This window comes from Notechis scutatus, chromosome Z (assembly GCF_049901735.1).
Source record: "Notechis scutatus isolate UNSWTSFEM ecotype Mainland chromosome Z, rNotScu1.2, whole genome shotgun sequence".
In the NCBI taxonomy this organism is placed as follows: domain Eukaryota; kingdom Metazoa; phylum Chordata; class Lepidosauria; order Squamata; family Elapidae; genus Notechis; species Notechis scutatus.
In genome coordinates this window covers 33,831,731-33,858,458 of record NC_142025.1, presented here as the reverse complement: position 1 = coordinate 33,858,458, position 26,728 = coordinate 33,831,731, and the positions used below count along the sequence as shown (strand labels likewise).

General features: G+C 38.4%; 1 protein-coding gene across 27 annotated transcripts in view; it reads left to right on the top strand.

Moving 5' to 3' along the window:
* The first annotated feature begins 833 nt into the window (after window positions 1–833).
* Window positions 834–26,728, top strand: part of PALS2 (protein associated with LIN7 2, MAGUK p55 family member) — a 249,156-nt gene continuing 223,261 nt past the window's right edge. For 2 of the 27 annotated variants that reach the window (XM_087945380.1, XM_087945381.1), the window contains exons 1-3: window positions 1,159–1,415; window positions 15,624–15,783; window positions 21,612–25,496. In XM_087945380.1, the coding sequence (XP_087801506.1) occupies window positions 25,233–25,496 (264 nt within the window). In that variant the 5' untranslated portion in view covers window positions 1,159–1,415; window positions 15,624–15,783; window positions 21,612–25,232. Of the gene's footprint in view, window positions 1,005–1,135; window positions 1,719–2,011; window positions 2,127–9,377; window positions 9,486–10,254; window positions 10,382–15,623; window positions 15,784–21,611; window positions 25,497–26,728 lie in introns of those variants that run through there. The other 25 variants (XM_087945396.1, XM_026673636.2, XM_087945391.1 and 22 more) reach the window with 23 other exon arrangements.

Below are 26,728 nucleotides of genomic sequence, written 5' to 3'. Positions count from 1 at the left end.
GTTGTTTCATTATTAGGAACATTAAAAAAAAAGCAATTTAGAAATATTTTTAAAACCTACAAAAGGATCAGTACAATCTTTTTTTATAACCAATAGCTAGATATAAGATTAATGTCTGTTTTAGTGGAAATCCTATTCAGAAAATAGCAATGAACAGGATGGGAAAAAGCACTGTATTCTGGGAGTAACAAAAATAGACTTTACTTAGTTAAAACATGTCAGAGCTAATCAATAAACAAGTAGTAAGAGTGTATAACTATATTAAAATATTAAAAAGTGGGTTGCTATTTCCATTTTATAAATCCTTACTCCACCTCAGCTTTGATGAGCTTAGAGGTTCTCTATTTACAAACTCTTCCATCCTCAAATGTACATAAATAAATCATGTCATCCTTTTCCCAATTTAACCTTGTTCATAAATGCATTCTCTGATTCAAAACTTTTTTTTTTGAGTCCTACTCCTGAAATTGTGGATTTCTGAAATAATCAGCCCAAGCACCTGAATTTGTAAACCACTACAGGTAAATTTATGTGAATTTACTGCTAAATGCAGCTAATGAGGCTGGGATGTTTAAAAAAAAACCTTCAATCTCCAAGGACAAAACAGAGTTTTTAGTTCAGAAAGGAAGTGTGTGTGTGTGGCGAGGAGGGATTAATTCAGCTGAATTCATTCAGATTTATTTCGAACTATTTCAATTCGAGCGGTGCCCTGAATAATATCTACACTTGAAAGTAAAAAAATCTTCAATAGGGGTTTACTTCCTTATTTAGTTAACAATACGCCTAAGCACGCCTACCCAGAAGTAAGCGTTCGTCAATTTAATCGGGCTTATTTCAGAATAAGTGCGAATAGTATTGCATCCTTAATTTTGCACTCTTGTTTTGTCCAATATTGACACATAATCATATGTGGCCTTGACGTCGCTTGGTTTTCATCCTCGTTACATTCAAGTCCGCAGAATGCAGGCGACAGAAGATCTCCGGGACAAAAGACAAATGCACATGTGAGTTCCCTTTTTTTTTTTTTTGACTTGGCATGAATGGCGAAACTGGCGTCCTCAGGCCAATAAGGTGGGACCAACCGCAAGCCCAGTCATAAGGCAGCGAAAGAGTTAAAGGGGGTGGGGCCTACTTCGCGCGCTCCCGCCCGATCAACTAGACTAGAGAAGCTTTCGCGCGCTCTTTGCCTAGGCAGCAGCAGGAGTAGGACGGACTACTGCGCGCGCAAAAGAGTCCGACTGGCGGGTACCCGTTCCACCGTGTGCGCCTCTCGACGGGCAGAAAGGGTTTCGGGGGCGCGCTGCCGGGAGTTTTCGGGTCATTAGATGGGGCAGAGGCGGAGCGGCGGCGTCCACTGAAGAGAAGGAGGCTCTTGGTGCGCGTGCGAGTGAAAGGAGAGGCGAGCCAACCCACCGGTAACTGCCCACCTTCGTAGCTCTGGAAAGAGGCTTTTAGGGCAGGCGAGTGCCCCCTTTTTTCCTAGGTGGGGGTGGGTAGGAAGAGGGGGGGTGGCAGAGGGTCCTGTTGTGGCGCACCCTGTGTGACTGCCGAGTCTCTGTGTATGGAAGAGGGCGGAGAAGAACCGAGCAAGGCTCTTGTGGGACGGGAACTGGTTCCCGGCGAGGAGCCTACCCCGTGACTCGCTTTAGCCTGCCTCGGAGCGAAACTGGTGGCGGCCTCTTTGGGCGTTTTATGGTAGGGGATTAAGGCTCGTGCAGGTATTTTACTCGTGGCTCGTAATGGGGCATTTTGCCGCTTTCCCCACCTCTTCCGTGTCCCTTCTCCCAACTCTGGGCTTGTTTTTTTCTTGCCCCGGATTATCCCCAATGGGAGATAATCTTTGTTTCCCGCTCGGGATTATCCCCTCGACCTCTGCGCGATTATTCTTCTTTCTCCCCGCCTCTTTTCGCAAAATTTAGGGGCGGTGCGCGAATATATCACCCACTCCCCTTTTCTTCAGCGATTATTGCGAGCTCTCTCCCCAAAATAGGTGTCCGCCTTTCCATTTCAGATGAAAAACACATATTCTGGTTCTTATATCCGCTCCCTTTCCTTGTTGCCTGTAGCTGCAATCCGCATTCAACTGAGTAAGGAAAAAAAGGTGGCGGAGCTGATTGAAGAGCTGGGTAGGTTGTAATTGCCACGGTGGTGCTGTCACCTCGCTACATTTGGAGCTGGGAGGGCGGGAGGCAGGACAAGCGCAAGGATTGTCCTCGGGAAGGGCGATTTTCTGGGGGAGAAGATAGGTAAGTGTTGAAGTCTGCCAAATGCAGGGAAATCGTACGGTTGTAAAATAGCCATTTGGACTGCTAGAAGCAAAACGAACAAGGAATCACACGATGTTCTTTGGCATCATGATTTTTAGGTGTATTCACGTCCATTGTTATGACACTATCAAGCGTACCTCTTTATTTTTGCATTCAAACTGTACAAACGTCTTGGCGCTTTCTGCGTCAGAATAATTGAGAGAGTTTACTGAAACAACCTGTGAATGAAAGACTGCATGGATGTCATTTGTTGTTAATAGGGGTCAGTCCTGAATAGAATGGACTGTACTTTATGGCTTCCAGCCAACTGGTCATGGCTATTGCTGAAGGGGGGACATTGTTTCAATTATTGCTGTGAAGACAGTGTATATAGCATAATAACATATAACTCATGATAGAGCAAGTGGTAGTAATCTGCTAGTGTTATCAACATCATTTTGCTTTCACCTTTTCATGCTGCTACTGCAGAGTTTGTAATCAATCCTGCAGTACAGAGTCGCATCCATCAATTAAAGTTCATTTTATTTGACTTTGGGAAGAGAGAGGCCTTAGGCAACTATAAATAGACCTTTGGACTGGGCTGTAATCAGTAGAGGAAGACAAGTAAATTCTAGTAATACTGTATCTGAATTGCAAGTGTCTTGCAGGGATGACTGTCACAATGTTTCTATCTTGACTCCTGGCTTGGGTGCACCTTATAAGTGATTTTAAAGGACAAGCTATTATTTAGCAATTTCTCTGTGGAAATGTCTCTGTTAAAATGCTTTTTCAAGAACTATAACCAGTTTTGGGAACTACAGACGGGATCAAATTTTGAATTTAGTACATTCGAAGTCTTGAACAAAGCATATAAATAAGAGAAACTCTAGAATATTCAGTACATACTGCAGCCATCTGTTCATTTTTCATCTCTTGTTTACAACTTGTGGGCTTTTCAGAATTATCTATGTGAACTCTTTACAGCAGAAAGATTTTGTGCCTTGATTCATAATGGAGATAACATTATACTTTATTAAGTTATTCTTTGTATTCGTAGTAAAATATTTTGCTCCTTAATATCAAATTTGACATTTTAGTGTTATGTGTGGATTTTCAACTAGAATTGTAGCTAGGACTATGAATGATGTTAGCAGTTATAGTACTTAACATAAAGATTGATGGAACTTTGAAGGAATTGACTTGGTTGTGTGCATTCATTTGCAATTATAAAAATTTTAGATGCCAAAAATTCTCATGCATTTTGCAAAAAAATGAAAAGTTTTTTTTTTCCTGTATTGATAATGTGTTGATTTTGTGTTTTCATTAATGTCCTCTTTCTTTTCACTAAAAGGAATGACTGTGTGGAAGAAATAGCTTGTTAGTCTTGCTTGTTAGCCCTAAGCGTCTGGAACTTTTGCCAATGGACTGCAGTGTTAGATGTGCAATTATGCAAGAGATTTAACACTATTTTAAGGTGTGGGGTTTTTGGAAATAGTTTTTTGGAATCTTTATGAAATAGAAAGTATCTGTTCTTAAGTACTATGGCCAAGAAAGGACAAATAGAAAATGGCTCAGTTTCATTAAGAAGCTAATTATATGCAGAAAGAAATCAGATTTCCCATCATGCAATTATGGCTAATGTTTAGAATCCACTGTTATATTTGGATAATTAAATTGTTGTACAAATGAATAATTCCCAGCACATTGTTAATATGCAGCTGTTCATTGCTACCAAAGAGCAAGGGTTATAGGGGGAAGGAAAAATATGTATGAATATAAGGGATAGTGTACACATATTCAAATCATTTTCTTGACAACTGTATGGAAGTCACTTACCATTCTTCCATATAGCCACCTCTGATTTTAAAAAGTTAAATGCCTGGGACCTGGTTAATATTTTGATAGGAAATCATCAGTAAGTCCCAATATACAGACTAGATTGTAAAGCTGTAAAAATTTCTGAAAAATAATGGTAATCCATTTGTGCCCAAAAATTGCATGATTGCTCTCATGACAGGCATCACCAGAAATCAAACTCAAAGGACACTAATAAACACTAACTGTATAACCATTTGTTTAGTAACAATTCAAATTTACAGCAGCACTGAAAAAAATATTCAAAACTGGCCCTTCTATTTAGAACCATTACATTTTTACCCATAGTAAAAATCCAGATCTATTTATGATGGTTGCAGTGTCCTGGTGTCATGTGATCATCATTTGCAACCTTCCCAGCTGGCTTCTGATAAAGTCAATGTGGGAAGCTGGAATTGCTTAACAACCATGTAATTCACTTGACAATTGTGGTAATTTACTTAACAACCATGATAAATGGTTGTAAAAGTGAGTGTGACTCACTTAATAAGTATTTTGCTTAGCAGTCGAAACTTTGGTCCCAATTGTGTTCATTAGTCAAGGAATACCTGTAGATACATCAATTCTAGTTGTTAATTTCTCTGGCCTTGATTTGCCATATACAGAGACATCTGAGGGAAGGGCCAGCAAACAAAAAAATGGTGGTACAACCTGGTGATCAAATCTTTGCCCTTTTTAGATATCTATTGCAGCAGTGATATTCGACCGGCTGGGCCTAGTTCTGGCGAGCCGGTAGCAGCGATGAGAGAACTGGTTTGGTCTCCGCTGCTCTGCTATTGGGCCCATCTGCCTGCCAGGCTCCCATACTCACTTTTATCTGCTGAATTTGAAGCGCAGCTGCTTTGCGCTTCAATAGTGCTGCGCGGCAGCTGCTGAAGCAACCGGGTTCGTACAGGCTTGCAGGAGGTGAGTTAGAACACCTCTGCGCCTGCGCAAAGTGTATGTTTGGCGCACGCATGCACACAAAGTCACGTGCATGCCCACCAAGCCACGCCCGGCAAAAATATTTGAATCCCACCACTGATCTATTGCATACATATTAAAAAGGGCAGGGGTTGCATGCCTTATCTTACCCACTATTTTAGACTCATTGGCTTTCTTCTATATATACACCTGACTTCATGTCTACTTTTACATTGTAATTCTGTCCTTTATATCAGGGGTCTCCAACCTTGGCAACTTTAAGACTTGTGGACTTCAACTCCCAAAGTTCCTCAGCCAGCTTCGCTGAGGAATTCTGGGAGTTGAAGTCCACAAGTCTTAAAGTTGCCAAGGTTGGAGACCCCTGGTTTATATGATGTCATGTATAAATAGGGGAATATGGTATTTCTTTTGAGAGCCTTTCATGAGTTGCTATTAGGAAGGAGCATATGAGAAAAAGGAGTTGCTTCCCTGATCCCCTTCTTGATGTCGTATGGCTCATTGACTGCTCATACATTACTAAGTGGGAATCATTGAGGAGAAAACCTACTTCAATATGCTTTCCCCCAGCTTTTAATACCAATATTGTTTTATCACCTCATGATATATTTTATTAGTAAAAAGTTGAGGTTAGTAGAACTATATTGGTGATAGGAATAAAAGCTTGGTTTCCCCAGCACCTTTCTTTCTGTATTCGCCTTTACAGAGAGAAGAGGTTTTTTTTTTTTTGAGTCTGTGGTTCTGCATTTTGAAAAGGGGGATGATGGAGTCTGTTGCAAGAACAGTTTTATTTATTATAACAAATAGGTTGTTGGTAATCTGAGCTTGGTGTAGTGATTAAGGCCCCAGGAGACTGTGAGTTCTAGTTCCACCTCAGGCACAAATCTATCTGGATGACTTTGGGGCAGTCACTTCTGGTCAGTCTGAGGAAGGAGGCAAACCACTGAAGAATTTTCCAAGAAAATGTTATGAAGATTCTTAGTGATCCAGTTACAGTTTTCTGTAGGTTGAGTCATGGCAACTGGACTTCTTTTTTTTGTCAAAAAAAAAAAAAAAAAAAACCTCTGCAAGGATTAGCCCAGGTAGCCGTCAAGAGTTAAGTTGAAGAGAATAACAACAACAAAAAAGGTATCAATATGTTGGGGCATAGAAAGGGACACTTGAGATAAAATATATCTTTCTCTCCCCAAAATTACCCAATATTCACATTTATACTTAAAAATAAAAGACATTGACTGCAACTGTGAAGCAATGTAGTGCTTATAGAAATGAATGTGAGCAAAGACTGGCATCTTTGTATGGGTAGTCTTCAGCGAACAATGGTAATTGGGACAAGGAATTTCTAAGCAACACAGTCATATAGTGCAGTGTCGCATGACTATTCTGACTTACAACAGTTGCAGTCATTAGACAAGCCCCATGTGGTTATTAGGGGCAACACCACATGATTGCCACCTGTAATCTTCTGCCTGCTTCCCCATTGATTTTATTTGTTGAAAGCTAGTAGTAAAGATTACAGATTGTGACAAATAGCGGAATAACAGAGTTTGAAAGGACCGTGTAGGCCTTCTAGTCCAACCCCCTGCTCAGGCAGGAAATCCTGTAACATTTCAGACAAATGGCATCCAATTTCTTAATAGCAAATGGTGAAATGTATTGTAATTGCAAGCCAGTTACTAAGCTCCAAATAGCGATCACATAACTGTGGGAACACTGTGACAGTCATAATTTCAAGGATAAGTCTCCTTGTTCAAGATTGTAGTAACTAAACGGTTGTGCATGAATTGAATTTTAATTAATTATTAATTGAAGATAATAGTTAATTGAAAAAAAAAAGTTAATTGAAAAAAAAAAAAGTTAAAAAAAAAAAAAGTTAATTGAAGATTACCAGTCTAGAGATTGGCATATTGGCATTGTAAGTAACAAATAATGCCATTGTGATACTTTTATTAGTGCTATTCTTCTACAAATCTAGTTATATGCCTGGTAGTATAGTGGTATGTAGGTACTCATTATTAATTAATTCCAGGAAGTGCAATGAGTATCAAAAACAATGAGTATTAGACAAATTTTTCCCATAAGGTATAATGTTGTGAGTCACAAGAGAGCTGACACCAACAAGTTCTAACTTATGCGTTGAGTACCAAACAAATGATGATTGCTGGGACAAAATTTTTATACCAAAACCTGTTGAGTACCAAATTCAATGAGTTTCAAAGCAATTGAGTTCCAACATACGACTGTATATACCAATATTTGGTTCTATATTTCAGTTTTTCAACATTTTAAAAATATAGTTACTTAGTCTGATTACTTCAGATTTGTGAATTTTGTGCAGATATGCTAACATATTAATAAAATCTATGGATCTTGAAGATGTTGCAGTAAGCTTCTAGTGTTAATAAAATAAATCAATATTATAATTTTACAATTTATTTAAAAATAGCCTCATTAACAAATTTGTATCAATTCTAAATATATTTAATTGCAAACATTCATGATATGTTTAAACAATATCAAATGAGCAAACTTAAGAGAAAATCCTTAGATTAAGTGTTGGCTTAACATTTTTGTCTATCAAACATAAGATTATGATCTATAAATGAGCAATTTCCATTGTGTCTTGTTCATGAATTTCCCAAATAACTAACTTTGGAGCGAAGAAGTATTCAAAAGTATATGGAGTATTTGGGGTCATGTGATCACCATTTGCAATCTTCCCAGCTGTTTCCAATAAGCAAAGGAACTAGAAGAAGCTGGTTTTACATAACAAACATGGGATTCACTTAATAACTGCAATGATTCACTTAATCATGATAAAAATGATTGTAAAATTGGGCATGATTCACTTAACTGCCTTACTTAGCAACAGAAATTCTAGTCCCAACTCTAGTCATAAGTTGAGGACTTTCTACATGTTTTCATTTGTTTGCCTATAAACCAACTATATAGGTCTAGGTTAGACTGCCTGCATTTAATTTAAAGCAATTGTATAGCCATCCTAGTCAAGGTGAAGTAGATAATCCATATTACTTAGTACTTGTGTTTATAAGAATATTGTCTGATAATTTTGCATAGTTGGATTGGAAAAAATTATCAAACAGTTCTGTATATAGTGAATAGAAACAATAAATGATTGCAAGAAACAGTTTATCTGAGATAACTTTTCTTCCAAAGGATTGTAGCAAAGTTTGAGCAGCAAACTGGTTATTCACTGTTTAAAACAAAGATTTCCCAAAGCTTGTTAAGGAAATAAAGTATATTCTATTGCCATATAGAAAATGTTGATGTAGGAGAAGGGCAGGAAGAGCTAAGGGAGCAGAGTTAAGTGCAATTAACTCTATGTAGCATGGGAGAATTTCCAATGAACAGCGTCTGTTGCTTTAAAACAAAACAATTGGAAATTGGAAGGTGGTGCTTTATGTCCAGGACTTAAGTCCTTAGGTCTTTTTAGTTATGCTAGTGATTTGTATTCACATTGCTTGGTTGCCACATATTTTAAATTTTGTGATGTGTACAATTACATTTTAACTGTTTGCTGCCCAAAGTCACTTTTTGAGATAAGTGACCATATAAATTGGATAAATAAGTAAATCTCAAAATTTGCTTCATCACAGTGCATTCACATAACACAATAAGCCAGAAAAACTGTGGCTAGTGGTTTCAGAACATAGGAATAGATATGATCTGTATATTATTTATTAATAATTAAGAAACTAGCTTGTCATTTGGTGGAATGGGAAATAAAATACAAATAGAGATTATGTTATTCTATTTTTCTGATTGAAATAATTTTACCAATTTTCAGGTTAATGTACTTAGCAATCTTTGGATGAATTTTTACACCCAGTGGTAAGTCTGGGAGTATAATTTTGTACAAATTCTCCCTCTCATTATTTTCTGTGTCTGCTACAGAGAGCAAATTAGCACTCATGAACTGCTTTGCAAAGCAGACTAAAGGAGTTTGAAAAAGCTGCAATGATGTATAGTATGGCTATGTTCCATTTCTATTTTCTTCTTCATTATTATTTCTTTTTCATTATTATTTGATATAACCTACTTTTTTTTAAATAAAGAAGTTATTTCTACAAAGCATAGAAAGAGTAAGTGCATGTAATTTCAAAAACATAACATGATAAAAAAAACTATTGTAAAAGCTTTAGATTTTATTATGTGTGATATAATAAGGATGTGTAGATCAGTAAACATCATGACTGTTCCATTATGAAACAGGTTAATCTATTGATTCATTGTATGTTTCTTAATTATATACTAGTGTATGTTTCTATTCTTCCAATTGTGGACTATTTTTCCTCATTTTTTGCATGCACACAGCTGCCATGTTTTGCATTGTTTCCATCTGCCTACCAGCATGGAAATGAAGTACTGTTTTGCCATTCAAATCATTGGGGCTACATCCGCTATTTTAAACTACCAGATAATGTAAGACCCAAGCACAAAGCAGCAAAATCCAGTTGAGTCTTATCCTTTATTTGCTTATACCTAATGGACGGAACTTTTACAAACTGCATCTATAACTTTCTAGCCTACTAGGTCCATCTTGATAAATTCTAGGGTGTGGCTAGCCCAAACCTCTTCCCCACTGCCTCATCCAGCTCAGGACTGTAGTGTCTTAATTTGGATACCCCTCCCCCAGGACAGTTCTATGTTGGCAAATCTCCCCCCACCAACTGCTTCTCCAGGTGCACATTCCATCATATTTAATTTCTCTAAGCTTGAGAAGGATCAAAATACTCTTGCATAGGCATCATCACATGGTCATACAGGAACTGGAACAGAAAGAACCTTTCCTCTGTCGTCGTCCCCCCCCCCCGCTGCCGCCACTGCCACCCCTTTACTCCTTTACCTCTTTTCAAAGTATTTCGCCAACACAATAGTTCAGTGATCCAACTTATTGCTAGGTTAGGAATATAATATGTCATTTAAAATGGTGTATACATAGTTGTAGTCTCAAGTTAGATATCTGTAGTCAAGATCAAGGCTTTTCATAACCACTTCATAAGCGCCAGGCACAACATAGGAGAACAAACACACATCAGGACTGGATTTAGCAGGCCACCTGCATTTAAAAGACACAGGACACTATTTTGAAGACAGCAAAGTCCACATTTTGCACAGAGAGGACTGCTGGGTTGAAAGAGGGGTTAAACAAGCCATCTGTGACAAAAATTTAACATCCCTGTCTCAACAGACAGGGCGGGATACTACTGTACATCATCTATCTCCAGTCTACAACACAGTCCTTTCAACAGTTCCAAGAAGGCTCCACACCCATTTGCACCACTGAGGTGACCCTGAGGACACAGATAAACCTCCAGGTGATCTTAAAAGAATGCAAATGACCAGCTTTCTTCCAGGAGTATAAATCCTTCAATCCCCACCATCCAGTCAGAGCTGAAGAAGCTGCTTAGATGAGAAGTGAAATGTCTTCAAAGAAAAAACCAGAAAGTTCAGTTGCCTGTTGAAAAAGCACCTTCGGGTCTAGGACCCTAAATAAGGGTGAACAAGAAATATGAATTATCAGATGACTAATCAAGCAAATGATTAAATTAAAAAGAAAGCTTGAAATAGAATTGGGAAACAATCCCAATCTATTTTATATAATTTTGTATCCTAAGCCTAAATGCTATTATGAAAAGTAATTCTCAGAGCTTCTAGTAGAATTGCAGGTGTGAGTACTAGAAATTATGGTTGTAAATATTGTTGAATTTAGAAGAGAGATAAGTTTTTTTAATTTTCTTTTTTCAAGTAACACAGTAGAGAGTGCTGTTAATTGACCTTCGATAATAGCTTTATTATTACAACTATATGGCGTAGTAAGATATGGTTGAAGGGCAGCTTATATAGGTTGCGCACTTCATCTGTATAATTAGATGTACACCTTCTCCATTAAGTTCTGGAATTCTGAATTACTAAAATCTACATTTTAGCCCATACATCTCCCCCAATAAATGCAGCCAATTTTTCAAGTTTAGAGAAAGTAAAGGATACGGTTCTATGTGAGGTCAAAAAATAAGTCCTGTCCATTTAAGTGAATTTGAACATGATTAAATGTATAGAATGTATTTTAAAACACTTAGAATTTCTAATAAAAGTTTACACATCATTGTATCTGTCTACATTATACTTTTTTTTACTTTAAAAGTCAGAACTGCTGGGATTTGGGGTTCAAACTTTAAAACTTGCCACTTATTTCAAGATTTGCAAAACTAACTGATGCAGCTAAGAGTGAGAAAATATTTATCTTGGTATCTGTTTCTAAAAAATATTTGTCTTGGTATCTAACTATTCATAGTTATCTTAGAATCAATTGTCAGTTTTAATAATAGTCAGCAAAGTCATTTGTTTAAAAGAATTTGGATTTATAAATATAGTGAAGACATCTTATTTTTTAAAAGTATTTCTATTTTATTTTTTTCTTTAGTTGGTAATCCCATGAAACTTTAAAGAGTGTTGTCTCCATTTTAATTTGTGCTTTTTTGCATGTCTGAACTTTTAAGAAAAACTTAAAATTGGAGAGATTAGTTTTCTACATTCTTGTTTACAATCATTGGGATTTGACATACCATATAAAATTATATAGAAGCTATCCTTTCACAGCAGCTTGGTAAAGACTTTTTTATCCCCATGTAGTTATATAGACTGATAAGTGCTGCCCTTGAGTGAATTCTAACCCATAACACTTTATGCCTCCACAGTGATGTACCGTGTTTCTCCAACAATACGGCCTCCACCAATAGGAAGCCCCAGCATGATTTATTGGCATAAAATCAAATTAAGGCCCATATTAAACATGCGAAATGGGGGGGAATGGCGGGGGCTTGCCGTTAGGAAGTACTTTGTTGCATGCCCGGATATGGTGCTGCCTGCGTTGGTGGAGCACTTCATATCGGAGACCTTCCGCCACCGTTAATTTCCCTTCTCCCTTGCTGCCATAGCGTTACAGCAACGCCGCGGCGTTTGGCGCAGCCACGTGCAGCCAGTCAGGGCTCCTCCTGCAACCGAGCCCTGAGGAGACATTCAGCCAGGCGCTCCTGTAGCGCCTTCCCTTTGCCGATGGTAAGTGAATTATTTTAAAAACCTCCGCTCATCCTATCAGGGCCGTGCGAGCTGAGCAGAGCCGAAAGCAAGCCGCGGGTGTTTCCTGGTTCTGCCCAGCCCGTACGGCTCTGCCGCGGCCCTGGCGGGATGAGCGGAGGTTTTAAAATAATTCACTTACCTTCGAAGGCAAAGGGAAGGCGGCCACAGGAGCGCCTGAAGCCAATTATACCAACAACAAAAGGCAAATCCTCAAGGTGGGCTGGAGGGAGGTGGCTACGTGCCCCCGGGCTGCTTCAATGCAAGGTCCTGACTTGCAGCATCCTGCTTTTCGCCGCCGCCCTCTCCGACTGCGAAACTCGTGGTGCTTCGCCAACGCTCCGAGCGAGGCGAGCTCTTTCATACATAGAGAGAGGGAAAGACGCCGGCGTGCTCCGAGAGGCTGGCTCTTTTCCCTAGCCGAGGCTGACATCTGACTGAATCTCTATCCCGCTCCTTTATCCTCACGACGGGTCGGTAGTGACGCTCTCTGGTGCGGCCACCTCAGCTTGCCAGCCTTGCCCCGCTATGAGATGATACTGTGACAGCTGCTGCTGCCGCACTCCCTTCTCTTTCCTCGCCTCTCCTCCCTTCGCCGGCAGGAGTGTGCGCGCCTGCTGCCACTGCCGCCGCTCCTGAGGCCATCTGGGGCGGGCAGGTGGGAAAGCAAGCAAGGTGGCTGCGCTGTCTTCTTTTTCCCTCAGCGGCGCGCCGCTTGCCGCCGCCACCGCCACCTGCGATGGGCGAGGAGGCGGCGGAGGCACCGAAATGTCACCAAGGCATCGAGTGCCTCCCCGCCGGCCCTCCGCTCATCCCGCCAGGGCCGTGGCAGAGCCGTGCGTGCTGGGCAGAACCAGGAAACACCCGCGCTTGCCTGCCACGGCCCTGGAGGCACTTCCTGTCAGCCTCGGCTAGAGAAAAGAGCCAGCCTCTCGGAGCACGCCGGTGTCTTTCCCTCTCTCTCTATGTATGAAAGAGCTCGCCTCGCTCGGAGCGTTTGGCGAAGCACACGAGTTTTGCAGTCGGAGAGGGAGGCGGCAGCAAAAAGGACGCGGCGGCAACGGCAGGATGCTGCAAGTCAGGACCTTGCATTGAAGCAGCCCGGGGGCACGTAGCCACCCTCTCCAGCCAACCTTGAGGATTTGCCTTTTGTTGTTGGTATACTTGGCTTCAGGCGTTCCTGTGGCCGCCTTCCTTTGCCTTGAGGTAAAGTGAATTATTTAAAAACCTCCACTCATCCCGCCAGGGCAGGCAGAGCCGCACGGGCTGGGCAGAACCAGGAAACACCCGCGGTTTGCTTTCCGGCTCTGCTCAGCTCGCACGGCCCTGATAGGATGAGCGGAGGTTTTAAAATAATTCACTTTACCATCGAAGGCAAAGGGAAGGCGGCCACAGAGCGCTCTGAAGCCTAAGTGTCTCCTCAGGGCTCCGGTTGCAGGGAGGAGCCCTGACTGGCTGCACGTGGCTGCGCCAAACGCCGCGGGGCGTTGCTGTAACGCCACGCAGCAAGGGAGAAGGGAAATTAACGGTGGCGGAAGGTCTCCCCAACATCCAAGCTGTCGCCGCCCGCCCACCCGAGGATGCAAGGGGGGGGGAAATTAAGTCACCCCCGAAAAGACGGCCTAGCCGGTTTTTCGGGGGTCAAAAAAAAATAAGGCCCGGCCTTATTATGTGAGAAACACGGTATAATGATATGAGGTTTAGATAGTAAAAGTTTCAACAATTATGCTAGAAGTCTTCAGAAAGCCTTGAAGATAATTTATAGGAAACTCTAAGCTATGATTTTTAAAACATAATTTCCTGATTATTCCCTAGTAGATTGATTTGCACATGCTGCCAGATCATGAAGAAACCAGTTATATTACAATATACATTAAGTCAGAATTATTTGGAATATTCTCAAAATTTAAAAACTATGGCTTATATTTTCTAGAAGCTGATATATTTATACAAAATTCTACATAACGTATTATGTAGATTTACAATGAGTAATTCTTTTTTTATTTATTTTATTTACAATGAGTCTTCTTTTACTCAAAAAGTCCTAGGTTTACATAGCTTTCCGAAAAAAGAAAAACAGCATCAAACTCCGGAAAGTTGCTGCTATTCACTGAATAAATTATTATCTGGATTGATGAAACATTTTTTTGTAACTTGAATCATGAAATCTATTTACCTCTCTATTATAGGCACATTCATATAATTTCTGGTTGACTGTCTTGAGGCTGCAGTTTTTGAATATTATGGGTGATCATAACATGTCCTAAAATAGATTGAAGCCTAGAGAAAATTCTGACCTGGGGGTAATTCTCAGGCTTCACATCTTGTGACAGAATAAAAACAAAATTGCCCATTTAGGGTGAGAATGCTGCTTAACAGAAGACTTAGTAAGTGTACTTGGATGACTACACTTACATAATGAGAATAACAGTACAGGTGGTATATGAGTAATAATCCTACAAAAGATTACTTTTCCGTGACATATTTTCTGAAGTATAGTAACAGCTTTTGTTGTATTACAAGATTTCATCCTACATTCTGCATCTGCTGAATTTTCTGTAGTAGCTTACGGAGATGAAAGATGTCATAATTACAATGGATTCTTAGCTATGATACCAAAGTCTTCCCTTCAAGAAAGTTATATATGTGACTGAACACTAAGCATTTTTGCATTATTGTAGGATAATTATTAGGGACTGGATGTGGCCGAATTTTAAACTAAATGATTGCTGCAATAGAATTATAAACTAGATAACTTTGAAACCTTGGTGTAATCAACATCATTACTATTTTTAATTGGAAGAGTTTGAGTGCTTATGTAGTAATATTTGTGAGATGATAATTTAAAATGACTACTGTTTTTATACTTTTTGATTGTGACTCTTAGCAATGTTGCATTATTGAAATATCTGCTCTGTTTGAATGTGCCTCAAAATGTATCATTTCCTTAAAATTATAGAGCTACTAGCTTGAGGGAAAGCATGGAAAGTCAACTACAGGTAGTCCTTGCTTACTGACTGTCTTGTGCAGCAGCTGATCAAAGTTACAAAAGTGCTTAAAAAAAAACCTGAAGACCTATCCTCGTATGTTCAGCAGTTGCAGTGTCCTGCAGTCAAAAGATCACCATTGGTGTGCTTTGCAACTGACTTACAACATTCAGAGTTACTAGGGAAGTCAGAGGTAAAATCATAAGTTGTAATCATGTGGGGTTTTTTGCTTAACAATTTAATGACCGAGGGAGAAGTAGGGTCATAAGCCTATCACAGTCATATGATTTTCTACTTAGCAATTGAGTAGTGCTTAGTTGAGTTACCAACTAATGAGTTACCAAACTAATGAGTTACCAATCTCATTTATAGTTGCTAAGCAAAGTAGTATGTACAGTAGTATGTATTCCAAGTTGGATAACTGTTACTATCAACATATTGCATTGTATCTCCATTTATAGATTGTTGATTGAAACATCTTTATTCTTCCTTTAAGGGATCTATCCATGGAGCTCTCTTTTTGCCTTCTTCTGTAGAACATGCCCTGGGTGGAATATCTGAGAGATTGATGATCCCAGCACTTTATCAGGAGTGCAAGTTTATTCTGTTCTCTAGGCCTGGTTCTTAACATCTGGGGAGATATTTATTTTTAATGGGTAAGCTATCATGTGCCTTCTTCCATATTTGAAAGTTGATAAAAGGAACAGCTGTAGTTTGCCATTTGGAAATTCTTATAGTGCTTGTTTATGTAATGCATACCTGTGATACTGTATTGGATACAATCAACATAAAATTTATGGTGATAGAAAAGGAAGTTCTCCTGAAACCATGTAATTTTCTAGTTAATAGGTGTGGGCTATGAAAAATGTATTGCACCTATATCAGCAAAATTGCATTGATTTTTGCTGTAACAAATTCAGGTTATTAGCACTGGTAGAAAAATCAATAAAAAGAAATGTTTCAAATGATGGAGAAAGGTATGTACAGGTAGTCCTCGACTTACAAGAGGTCTTTTAGTGACCATTTGAAGTTGCAACAGCACCGAAAATAGTGACTTATTACCATTTTTCACACTTCTGACCATTGCAGCATCCCATGGTCATATGATTTACATTCGGATGCTTGAGAGTTGATTCACATTTATGATGGTTGCAGTGTCCCAGGGTTATACGATCCTCTTTTGCAAGCTTCTGACAAGCAAAGTCAATGGGGAAGCCAGATTCACTTACAACTGTGTTACTAATTAAGAATTGCAGTGACTCACTTAGCAAATGTGGCAAGAAAAGTTGTAAAATGGGGTAAGACTCACTTAACAAATTTCTCACTTAGCAACATAAATTTGGGGGTCAATTGTGGTCGTAAGTTGAGGACTACCTGTACACAATTGGTTTCTCTTTTTACTTGTGGTGAACGACAATCTTTTAATTCCAGTGAATAATATCAGTTCACTTAATCTTTTACTCCCTTGACAAATTGAATTTTTCCATGAACAAGCCAATCTATCAATTTGCATTTTAAATCTCCTGCAAATAACAAAAAGGTGCTGGAGCGTGCCCCTCCCCCGCATCTACTTCCAGGATGCCAGAAGGGAGGGATGGAAGATCTCATTGGTCCTGATTACAATGTGTGGGCTCCTGTGCTATAAAATACAGGACAAATGTTTGATGGAATTCTGGACTTTAGCTAAGCCAAATCAATGCAGTGTATTCCTAGTACCAGTATCTGCTATAAAAGTGCTATTTATTATTTACTTTAATAATTAGTGAATCCTCCAAGCAGGTGGGTTTCCAGATGTCGGGCTATTCTACCTGGAAATTCTGAAAGGCCAAGACCAAAGATCTAGGTAGGAAATGTTGGTGTTTGGAAATCCAATCATCTCTGGCTTTCCTGATGTTAACATCATATCAACAAAACTGGCCAGACCATTCTACTCAGCCTAGGTTAAGAAGCACTGAAGAATAGAAAGAAACTCTGGCTTTTATTCTTGAACTTAATTGAGTGCTAAATAAAATTATGGAATCTAAATTTGCTACATACTGAAAATGTCCAATTCTTTCAATTAGTCGTCTTAGAGTTCCAGATTTTTGACAATTCTACAAATAGTTTTTGTGGTAAATTACTAGAAAGCAAGAGGTTACATCATTTATCAATTTTTTTTTTTGCCAGCTAACAAAAACAAAAGCTAAGGTTTCTCTCCCACATATACCTTGCCATTAAATGGGTATTGTTTCCATTATGTATGTATTTACTTATTTATTTATATCCTGCCTTTATTATTTTTATCAATAACTCAAGATGGTAAACATATCCAACATCTCCTCCTCCTCCTATTTTCCCCTCAACAGCAATCCTTAAGGTGAGTTGAGCTAAGAGAAAGTGACTGGCTCAAAGATACCCAGCCGGATTTCATGCCTAAAACAGGACTAATCAAATTGATATTGAAACTTACATTGAACTATGCATTCATATCACAGTCTAAAGATGTATTTGACTTATTACTATTTATTAATTTGTTTGTTAATCAAATTTAAATATTTACCCATCTCATGAAAAGTGACTCTGGGCAGCATACAAATTATTATTATTTTTATTTCCTAGTTGGGAATAGCTGGTAATTATATCACAAATTTATGCACGCACATATAGATTTATAATAGGGCATTATTTAAAGAAAAAAATGAAGGATGTGAACATAATGGTTTAGGATAGTACATAACTATAGTGGCATCTAGGAAGGACCTTGGGAGATTGGCTAAAGAGACATTGCCAAGGAAATAATCAGATAACACACAGCTTAGCCCAGAACTGGATAGTGGGTGAGGTAAGAGGCTCAGAAGACACTGTTGGGAGAAAGGTTGGATTGTGAAGGAGATGGGTGTGGGAGCATTGTACTATCAGACTTGAAAGCTTTTGTCAATGTAATTTTACAATAAAGCAGAATTAGCCAGCCGCACCAACAGGCTGAAGAACAGTTTCTACCCGTGGGCTGTCAGACTTCTGACACAGACTTGCGGGGCTGGCACATTGTGCAACAAGGTCACATAGTGTAATAAGATTGGGACTAGTTTAGGGATTTCTGTCTCACTGTGAGTTGTGTTGGGGGGTGTGTGCACAAAAAGGAGGGTCAGTCAATCTCATTGTACACATGTTGTATTCTGACAATAAAGGTAATAATAATAATACAATAAAGTAGAATTAGCTTACCTTGTTGTGTTTCCTATCTAGTTAATCCTATACATCAATCTTGCAAGTCAAGCAACACCCCTCCCCAAGCACCTATGCCATCACTTATCTGACCATTCCTGTGGTATGTTTCTTTACCCAGTCTCACCAGGTCCTTCTGCATATTATTACAATAAGTCTGCATTGCAAACAAAGGGAGTGTGCCTTGTTTAAACAAAGTTAGAACTATGGTCTTAAAATTGTTCTTCAATATAAAGTGACAATTAAGGAATCAGTCCTCCAAAGCAAAAACTCATAATGACTTTTGAACCAGACTCTTAGTTATACACAACAGGGGAAGTTGAAATAACCACAGGAATTCTAGCCCTCTTGACCTCAACTGTAACACTTAGCAAATATAGAGTTTCAAGCTCTTCCACAGAATCCAAAGAGACATGTTGATGTCATTTGGGTAGTTCAAACTGAGTAGTGGAGAAACAATGGAGTGGCTGAAGTTAAAACCTGGTATTTTACAAATTAGAATAAGAGAGAGATACAACCTGGTAACCCCCTTCTTCAATGTTTTGAATTTCATGTCCTAAAATTCCTAACTATCTATGGCTAACAACAAGGGATTGTAGAAGATTCTTTGGATAGTTGAAGCCAGAATGAGGTTTTTATGAGGAAGAAATTGCAATATTTGCTCTGCTGTTGATTATACTGTTGCACTGTCTATTTGTTGAAATGCATCCTTTTAGTTGATTTTATGTATTATGGATTGCTCTCTATTCGTCCTCTTGGTGAATCTTTGAAAGTTAAAAAAAATGAAGTACATCATGTAAATGTCAAGTTTGCCTATTGATAATATATATTGACTTCTGCATAAAGAAAAAGCTTAATTCCAGTATAACATAAGGTTGTGAAATCAGTGTAAAAATAATAGGCATTTTAGTAGGAACAAAGTGCAACTGGCATCATGGTTTCATCTCAGTGTATTTGAATTGGGATCAGACCAATAATAAAATCTGTTACAAGACAAAAATATGATTTGATTTCAGAATCATCCCTGATTTTCAGATTCAGTCCCTGGTATCTCCAGATAGAACAGGAGCAGAGCTGCTGCCTGGGTTGACACTGCTAGATTAAGTGGGCCAAAAATCTGATTGTTAAATCCCAATATAGAGAATCACTTACTGATGGTCACATTTTATGAACAATTGTCATAATGCAAATAACTATATACATAGTTCAGTCTTAAGTCATTTGTTTTGGAACAACTTTATTAAATTAAATAAAAATAACAGAAAAGGAGGGAAGGGAATAAAAAAAGGAAATAAAGAAAAAAGTGTCAAGAAAAAAAGTGGAAATTGATTTCTGACTTCAGTACAGACACAAATATATACTGTGTTTCCCCCAGAATAAGACCTTGTCTTATATTTTTTGCCACCAAAAATGGTACCAGTTCTTATTTTCGGGGGAATGTCATCCTTACTTGTGCACATCACCCTGGCTTCCTTTTCACTGTCAGAGGCCTTCAGGAACCTCTTCTGCAGCCAGTAAGGTTTTCCTGAAGGCTTCTGCAGCCTGTAACAGCTCTGGGTTGATCCTTCAGGAAAGCCTTGCCAGCCTTGCTGGTTGCAGAAGAAATGGGCCAGCAAGACAGATGTCGGGGTATGTGAGGCCTGGCTACAATTGTCCAAAGGTAAGTAGTTCCACCCCCCTCATCTCCATCCTAGCTTAATTTTTACCCATTCACTCTGGAGAGTGTGGGATCCTAATTAGGGTTTATTTTGGGGGTAGGGCTTATATTGGGTGCATGTGTAAAAATCAAGCTAGGACTTACTTTCAGGGTAGGAGTATTTTCAGAGAAACAGGGTAGTACCTCTTATTCTAAATTAAAATAACATAAAAACAACATATAAAATTATTCAATCAAATAACATTAAAATATATAATAAAACCCTCATACTCTAAATGTAAACATAAACTCAAAGTATAGGTTTAAACAATATAACTCTAATAAGAATAAACATACCCAATATTAATCATAACAAATATAATCATCGAGTCCTAAAATCAAATGTTCATGTTTTATTTTTCTCAAGCAAAAGATCCAAAAATGGTCTCCAAGTAGAAACAAAACATTTTTCTGAATTCTTGTTCTTCAACATTTTTATTCATGACGACGTGAAGATTTATAAAGGATACAAAATTGTGTAATAATTTTAAAAAAAATAAAAAACAAAATCCAAAACAATTTTGATACTTTCTGAAAATGGACTAAAAGTAACAATTAAATTTAGTATGGACAAATGAAACATTTACATAAGAAACTTAAATGCAGAGAGATGGGATGCATGATATTTGACTATAGTAGGACATATGAAAAGGATCATGGAATTGTAGTTGATCACAAACTAAATATGAACAAATGAAATATAACTTCAGAATTATCGGTTTAGTTTTGGGAAAGGATTTAGATAAAGCTATACAGATGCAGAAAAGGGCAAAAAGGATGATAAGATATAAAGAAAAATTGAAACCACTAGGAATGTTTAGCCTTGAGAAGGGAGACAGAGTGGGAATAGTCAAGTTTGGTATATTGGTTAAGACACCAGACTAGAAATCAGACATTGTGAGTTCTAGTCCTATCTTATCCATGAAAATCAGCTGGATTACCTTGGGCCAGTCTCTCTTTGTTAGCTCAACTCAGGGTTGAGCTGTATTGGATATTTTCAAAATAATACAGGCAGGATTTAAATAAATAAATGGTTCCTTGATGCTCTCTGTGTTTGATTGTTTTCTTGCAGAACTTTCATAAATTATTTTTAAATTCATAAATACAGATAGTGCTTGAGTTCTGACCATTCATTTAGTGACCATTTGAAGTTACAACGTTGTTGAAAAAAATGATTTATGACTGTTTGTCACACATACAGTTGTTGCAGCATCCCCATGGTCAGGTGACCAAAATTCAGCGGTTTAGCAACTAGTTCATATTTATAATGGTTGCACTGTCCCAGGATCATGTGATCATCCATTGCAACTTTCTGACAAGCAAAGTCAATGGGGAAGCCAGATTCACTTAACAACCTTGTTTCTAACTTAACTGCAGTGATTTCACTTAACAATTGTGGAAAGAAAGGTTGTAAAATGGAGCAAAACTCATTTAACAATTGTCTTGCTTAGCAACACAAATTTAGCAAACACAATTATGGTCGTAAGTCGAGGACTACCTGTAAATATCATGGCGCTCTTTAGCTTGAAAGAATGGTTACGTAGAAAAAGGTCAAGAATAATTTTCTTTCTTCTCTTGGTGCAGGTAACAGAAAGCTGGTTTTAAACAACAAGAAGGCAGCTACTGATATTCCGAGAAATTTCCTTTGGTTAAATATACAGGGTGGATTTCTCATCACTGGATGTGTTTAAGCAAAGGCTATAGAAGGCTATAGAAGACCAATAATTTAAATATTGTGGCTTGATTATCTATTTGTTTATCCTAAAAATAAGTCTGCTAGCTTATTCAGCTGAGTTGTGGAATTAAAAGTTTATTGCTTTAAGTGAACTTTGGAACAGTGAATTCTAGTTTACAGCCAATATAGTGTTATTACTTTGTAACAACTTTGGGAACTTAAAGATGTGTGGACTTCAATTCCCAGAATTCCCCAAACAGCATAAGGTGACAGAAATTCTGAAATTTGAATTCCACACATTGTAAAAGTTCCCAAAGTCAAATATAACTTTTCCAGAAATCATTGATTTCTTTTCCCAACCTTGTGCTTTCCAGAAGGGTTTAATTGCAGTTCTTGAAATTCGCTGACAGTGTGGCCATCCACATAATATAGATCCTACTGTATTCAGATACATCTGGATAGAAGCAGATTATGAAAAAATACTAGTTCGGGGGTATATTTTCCACTGTGTGTGATCATCTATGCAATTATATGTTATAGCTTGTTGCAGCTTTTCTTTGCTTTTTTACATTAATACATGCAGATAATACTTTCCTTGTTACAAATAAAAACGCTACTCTGAGTATTACAAATTTTTCCCTAGTTTGCAGCATCTGACATCCAGGATAGTAAGCTTTAGGAAGCTGCTTTGTATATTATTCTGTTACCTCAGAGTTGTGTATAAATTTAGATGTTGTACAAATGAATGTGAGAAATATTTTGCATGCATCTTTTTGAAGTGAGTTTGCCCCCAATTATTAAAACAGTTCTTAGTGCAATTTATTGGCTTTAATCTAGATAATGAACTTGAATTTCTTGTTACTACCTACACAGCTGCTAGCTCTTCATTTTTTTTTTATTAATAAAAGTGCATTATGTTCCTGAAATTTTAGTATGGTTGACAACAATCTTGGCTTATCAACTAAAGAAAAGAAATGCTGTCAGAATTCCTGAAAGCATAATGTAACTGTCATTAGCCTCCCACACAAGCTTTTCAAAGAGAGCTTGTTTGCTAGAAGGAGATAGGGATGCATTGATTGTAAAGTGTGGTTATAGCAATGTTTTTAAAAAGCTTTCATTGTATGATATATGTTTATTTTAAGAATGATACCACATGGTTAAAACTTTCTACTTAGTAATATTTTTCTAGAAAATATTTTTCCCCCTTTAAGCAAGGACATACTAAAAATGTAGGTGTTAATGTTATTTAATGAAAGCTAGTGTGAAGATAATCTGTAATGGTTCATGAGTTCTTGAAGCTCTGTTTTTGAAGTAGTCCTTATGGGCAATATTGTAGAATCTTTTTATTTTTAACAATCTTGTTATTTCCTCTTTGATGTACTTTGTCTTTTAAAAACGGTAATTAATTTTTCCTCTGATTGCCTTGTTCACTGCAGAAAGCAAGCCTAGGGATGTATGCTATACTCAATTACTATGTTTTGTCTCCAGTGATGTCATAATTATTTTTAATCATTGTTAAAAATTAATGCTAGCATCAACGTACATTAATGCACATTAAATCATTATTGAGGATCAGTAACTACCATTCTGGCCCAGTGCTCCTGGCTTGACCTGTTTTTATACAAGCATTTTTTATATGTGAGTTGCTTTATTGCACTTACACATAACCGTTTCCCCCCAAAATAAGACCGGTCTTATTTTCTTTTGGATCCCAAAATAAGAATTTTCAGGGCTTATTTTTTAGGGCTTATTTTCAGAGGGTGTCTTATTTTTTTCCATGTAAAGCCCACTTCTGCTTGCTTGTGGTGGGGCAGGAGGCCATGTGGGCTGTGCCCCAGTGCCACTGTGAGATATAGGGGTGGAGCTGTGCCACATACTCCACACTTGCTTACCCGAGGCCCCTGCAGCCAGGCTACCCATGCTCCAACACCTGCATCACCTAGCAGCAGCGGCCCCATCTAGCAGGATCCCACGTGGCCACCGGCCCACTTCTTCTGCTTGTTTGCAGCCACAACAGAGCAGGAGGCCAAGCATTGTGCCGATGCTGCAGCCCTGAGGTGAGATGGGAGGCATGAGCAAGTAGAAGTGGGCCGGGCAAATGTCAGGGGGGGGGTGACCTGGCTGCAGGGGTCCTGAGGTAAGCTGGTGCGGGGTGTGTGAGACAGCTCTGCCTCGCCTCGAGACTGGCACTGCAAGCAACCAGATGGAATGGGAGACTATCCGGCTGTGCAGGCTCTTAAGTAGGGCTTATTTGGGGGGAGTAGGGCTTATATAAAGCACACACATAAAACCATGCTATGTCTTATTTTCGGGATAGGTCTTATTTTCAAGGAAACAGATTACATACAAAATTAAATACACTTGAAAGATAAAATTAGTGTTACAGGTTGTCCTCCGCTCCTGATTGCAATGAGGACTGGAATTTCAGTCATTATTGTGATGGTCGTAAATCGAGGATCAGACCCAATTTTATGACTTTTTATGGAAATTATTAAGATAATCAAGATATCATTAATCTGAATCACATGATTGTTAAATGAATCTCAAGGTTGTAAATTAGAACCTATTCTCCTGAAAGGGTGAGGTTTTTTCCCCAGAAACCAGCAAAAAATACTAGAAATGGCCAAAAATATTACAAATCAAAGTTATATGACTACAGAATCTGCAAATCGGTCATAAATGTCAATCAGTTTCCATAATGCAGTCATGGGACCATGGGAGGAGGATGCAACATTTTGCGATTTATGGGTTGTAAAGCACCTTTTCTGAGGCAATTATCTCACTACACAACTGGTCTTAAGTCAAAGACTACCTGTAGTTACTAGCGTTCTCCCACCCACCACCCCTCAGTTATATTCCAGTAATACACATTTGACCCAATAGTGTTGAAAGTAGAAACTGTGACTTGAATAATGGAACTATGGAATCTTATCTTACCATGTAGATTTATACCCTAATGTAGGCTATTTACTTTTATAATATATATTTCAATATCTTTATTTTTCAATAAATTGTGGTTTATAAATGGACAGATAGATTGCTATGCATTGTTTGTCAGTTGTAAAGGATTATGTCCTTCTACATACTTAAACCGTTCCTAACTATCTAATGAGTATTTAACTCTGTCTAATGGGCAATGAATGGAGACTGTCAGGATTAACTTCTGATTTCTACAATCTTTCACATCCTGTAAGGAAGCTACCATAGTTTGATGTTTTTCTATCTCAAAAGTGGGTGAACAAATGGATGAAAAGCCCCCACCCATTCCCACTTTTATGACTGCTCAAGTATTCAACCCATATAAAGGTAGTCCTTGCTCAAGAACTACAATTGGGACCAGAAATTTCATTGCTAAACGATGCGGTCATTACATACAAACATAACTGCCATGGTCATGAGAAGACTGGTTATAAAGTTATTTTTTCAGGGGCATCATAAGTTTGGTTGCTAAACAGGACAATCATTAAGCTAACAGTACTTGTAAATTTGTTAGCTTTAAGGTAGTCAAAAGATTTCTTTTGGTTGTTACAATGTCTCTCAAAACCAACATTAAAGGAGAAAATAATTGGTGCTTCACCTTTAAATGGCTGGTCACTTTTATTGACAATTTTAATTATTTATATATTTACTATAATAAGTCTGAAGTATTTTACCTCTATGTGTTCTTTTCAGTAGCAATGCAGCAAGTTTTGGATAATCTTACTGATTTACCCTCATCATCAGGAGCTGAAGAAATAGACCTTATTTTCTTGAAAGGAATTATGGAGAATCCTATTGTCAAATCACTTGCTAAGGTATGAAATATTTATTTTTGGCAGTTGATTTCCAAATGAGCAATGATCCTTTTCATGTACACTAACTAGCCCCTTGGCAATCCCTGCATCAAGTGAGGAGAATTGACTATGAAATGGTTTTCAAGGAGTGGGTAAGCTCTAGGGGACTCCAGAACACCACAAGAGTGCACTGCAGGGGACTTCCGGTTTGAAGGGCTTCAGCGACAGACAGAAATCCGCGATCGTGCGCGGTTTCTGTCTGGGCTCGCCGCTGGGGCGCCCCGAGCCGGCTGGTTTCGGGGCTAAGCCACCCCGTAGAGGCGGTGAAGAGGGGGGAGACCGCCAGCACGGTCGAGGAGAGCCACATCTCTCCTCCTCAGCTGGCCATTACTCCCTTTCCCGAAGGCGGTTGCAGCGGTGGTCAGAAATGGCCACCACAAAGAACTCAACCGGAAAAGAATGTGCAGGAGGAAGATATGAAGTGAAAGTTTTGGCTGACCAGGTTAAATTGTAAAAGCAACAACCAAGGTACCCTGGAATTTAAACTTGCAAAAGATAACATCGCTCCCAAAGAAGAGTCCGAAGCAGCGAAGGAAAGTGAAAAGGGAAAGGTTTGGCTTTTTTTTCTCTTCTCTCTCCTTCCCTATACTGATAACTAAGAGACTTAAATAAGAAATCGGAAAAATCTGCTTTGACATCAATAGGCAATTAAGCTGAAAATAAAACAAAATGCCAAAGGGATAATAAAGATTTCTGGACATTAAAAACTTTCTTTTTCATAAGCAGGAAGGGAGAGAAAAAGAATAAGGGCAGGATCTGGAAGAGGGAGGAGACTGCCTTGAATTAAAAAGAATCTAAAGTAAAACTTCAACAAGACTTCTAAAAGATACATTTTAACTGAAACTTTGCAACTAAATAGTAACTCCAGGAAGAGAAAGTGAAAAAAAAGAGCAAAAAAGAAACAGCTTGCGTGTATTTGGATTATTTGGTGATCTTTGGATATTTGGTTATTATATTTGACTAAAATCAATCGGGTGGTTGTTTAAAAATTTATACAATGGCACCACTTCTGGATGAATTGAAAATGGAACTTAAAAAGTACAAAGAAGATGCACAAGAAAGGAAGGGTTCTTTTGGCTTCGTTTTTCAATTCTTAGAAATGGAGATTTCGAACTATGAGAAACAACAAGAAAAGACTGCAAAATAAGAAGACTGGGACAAAGAAGAAGCCATCTTTAATGAACAAGTAATTT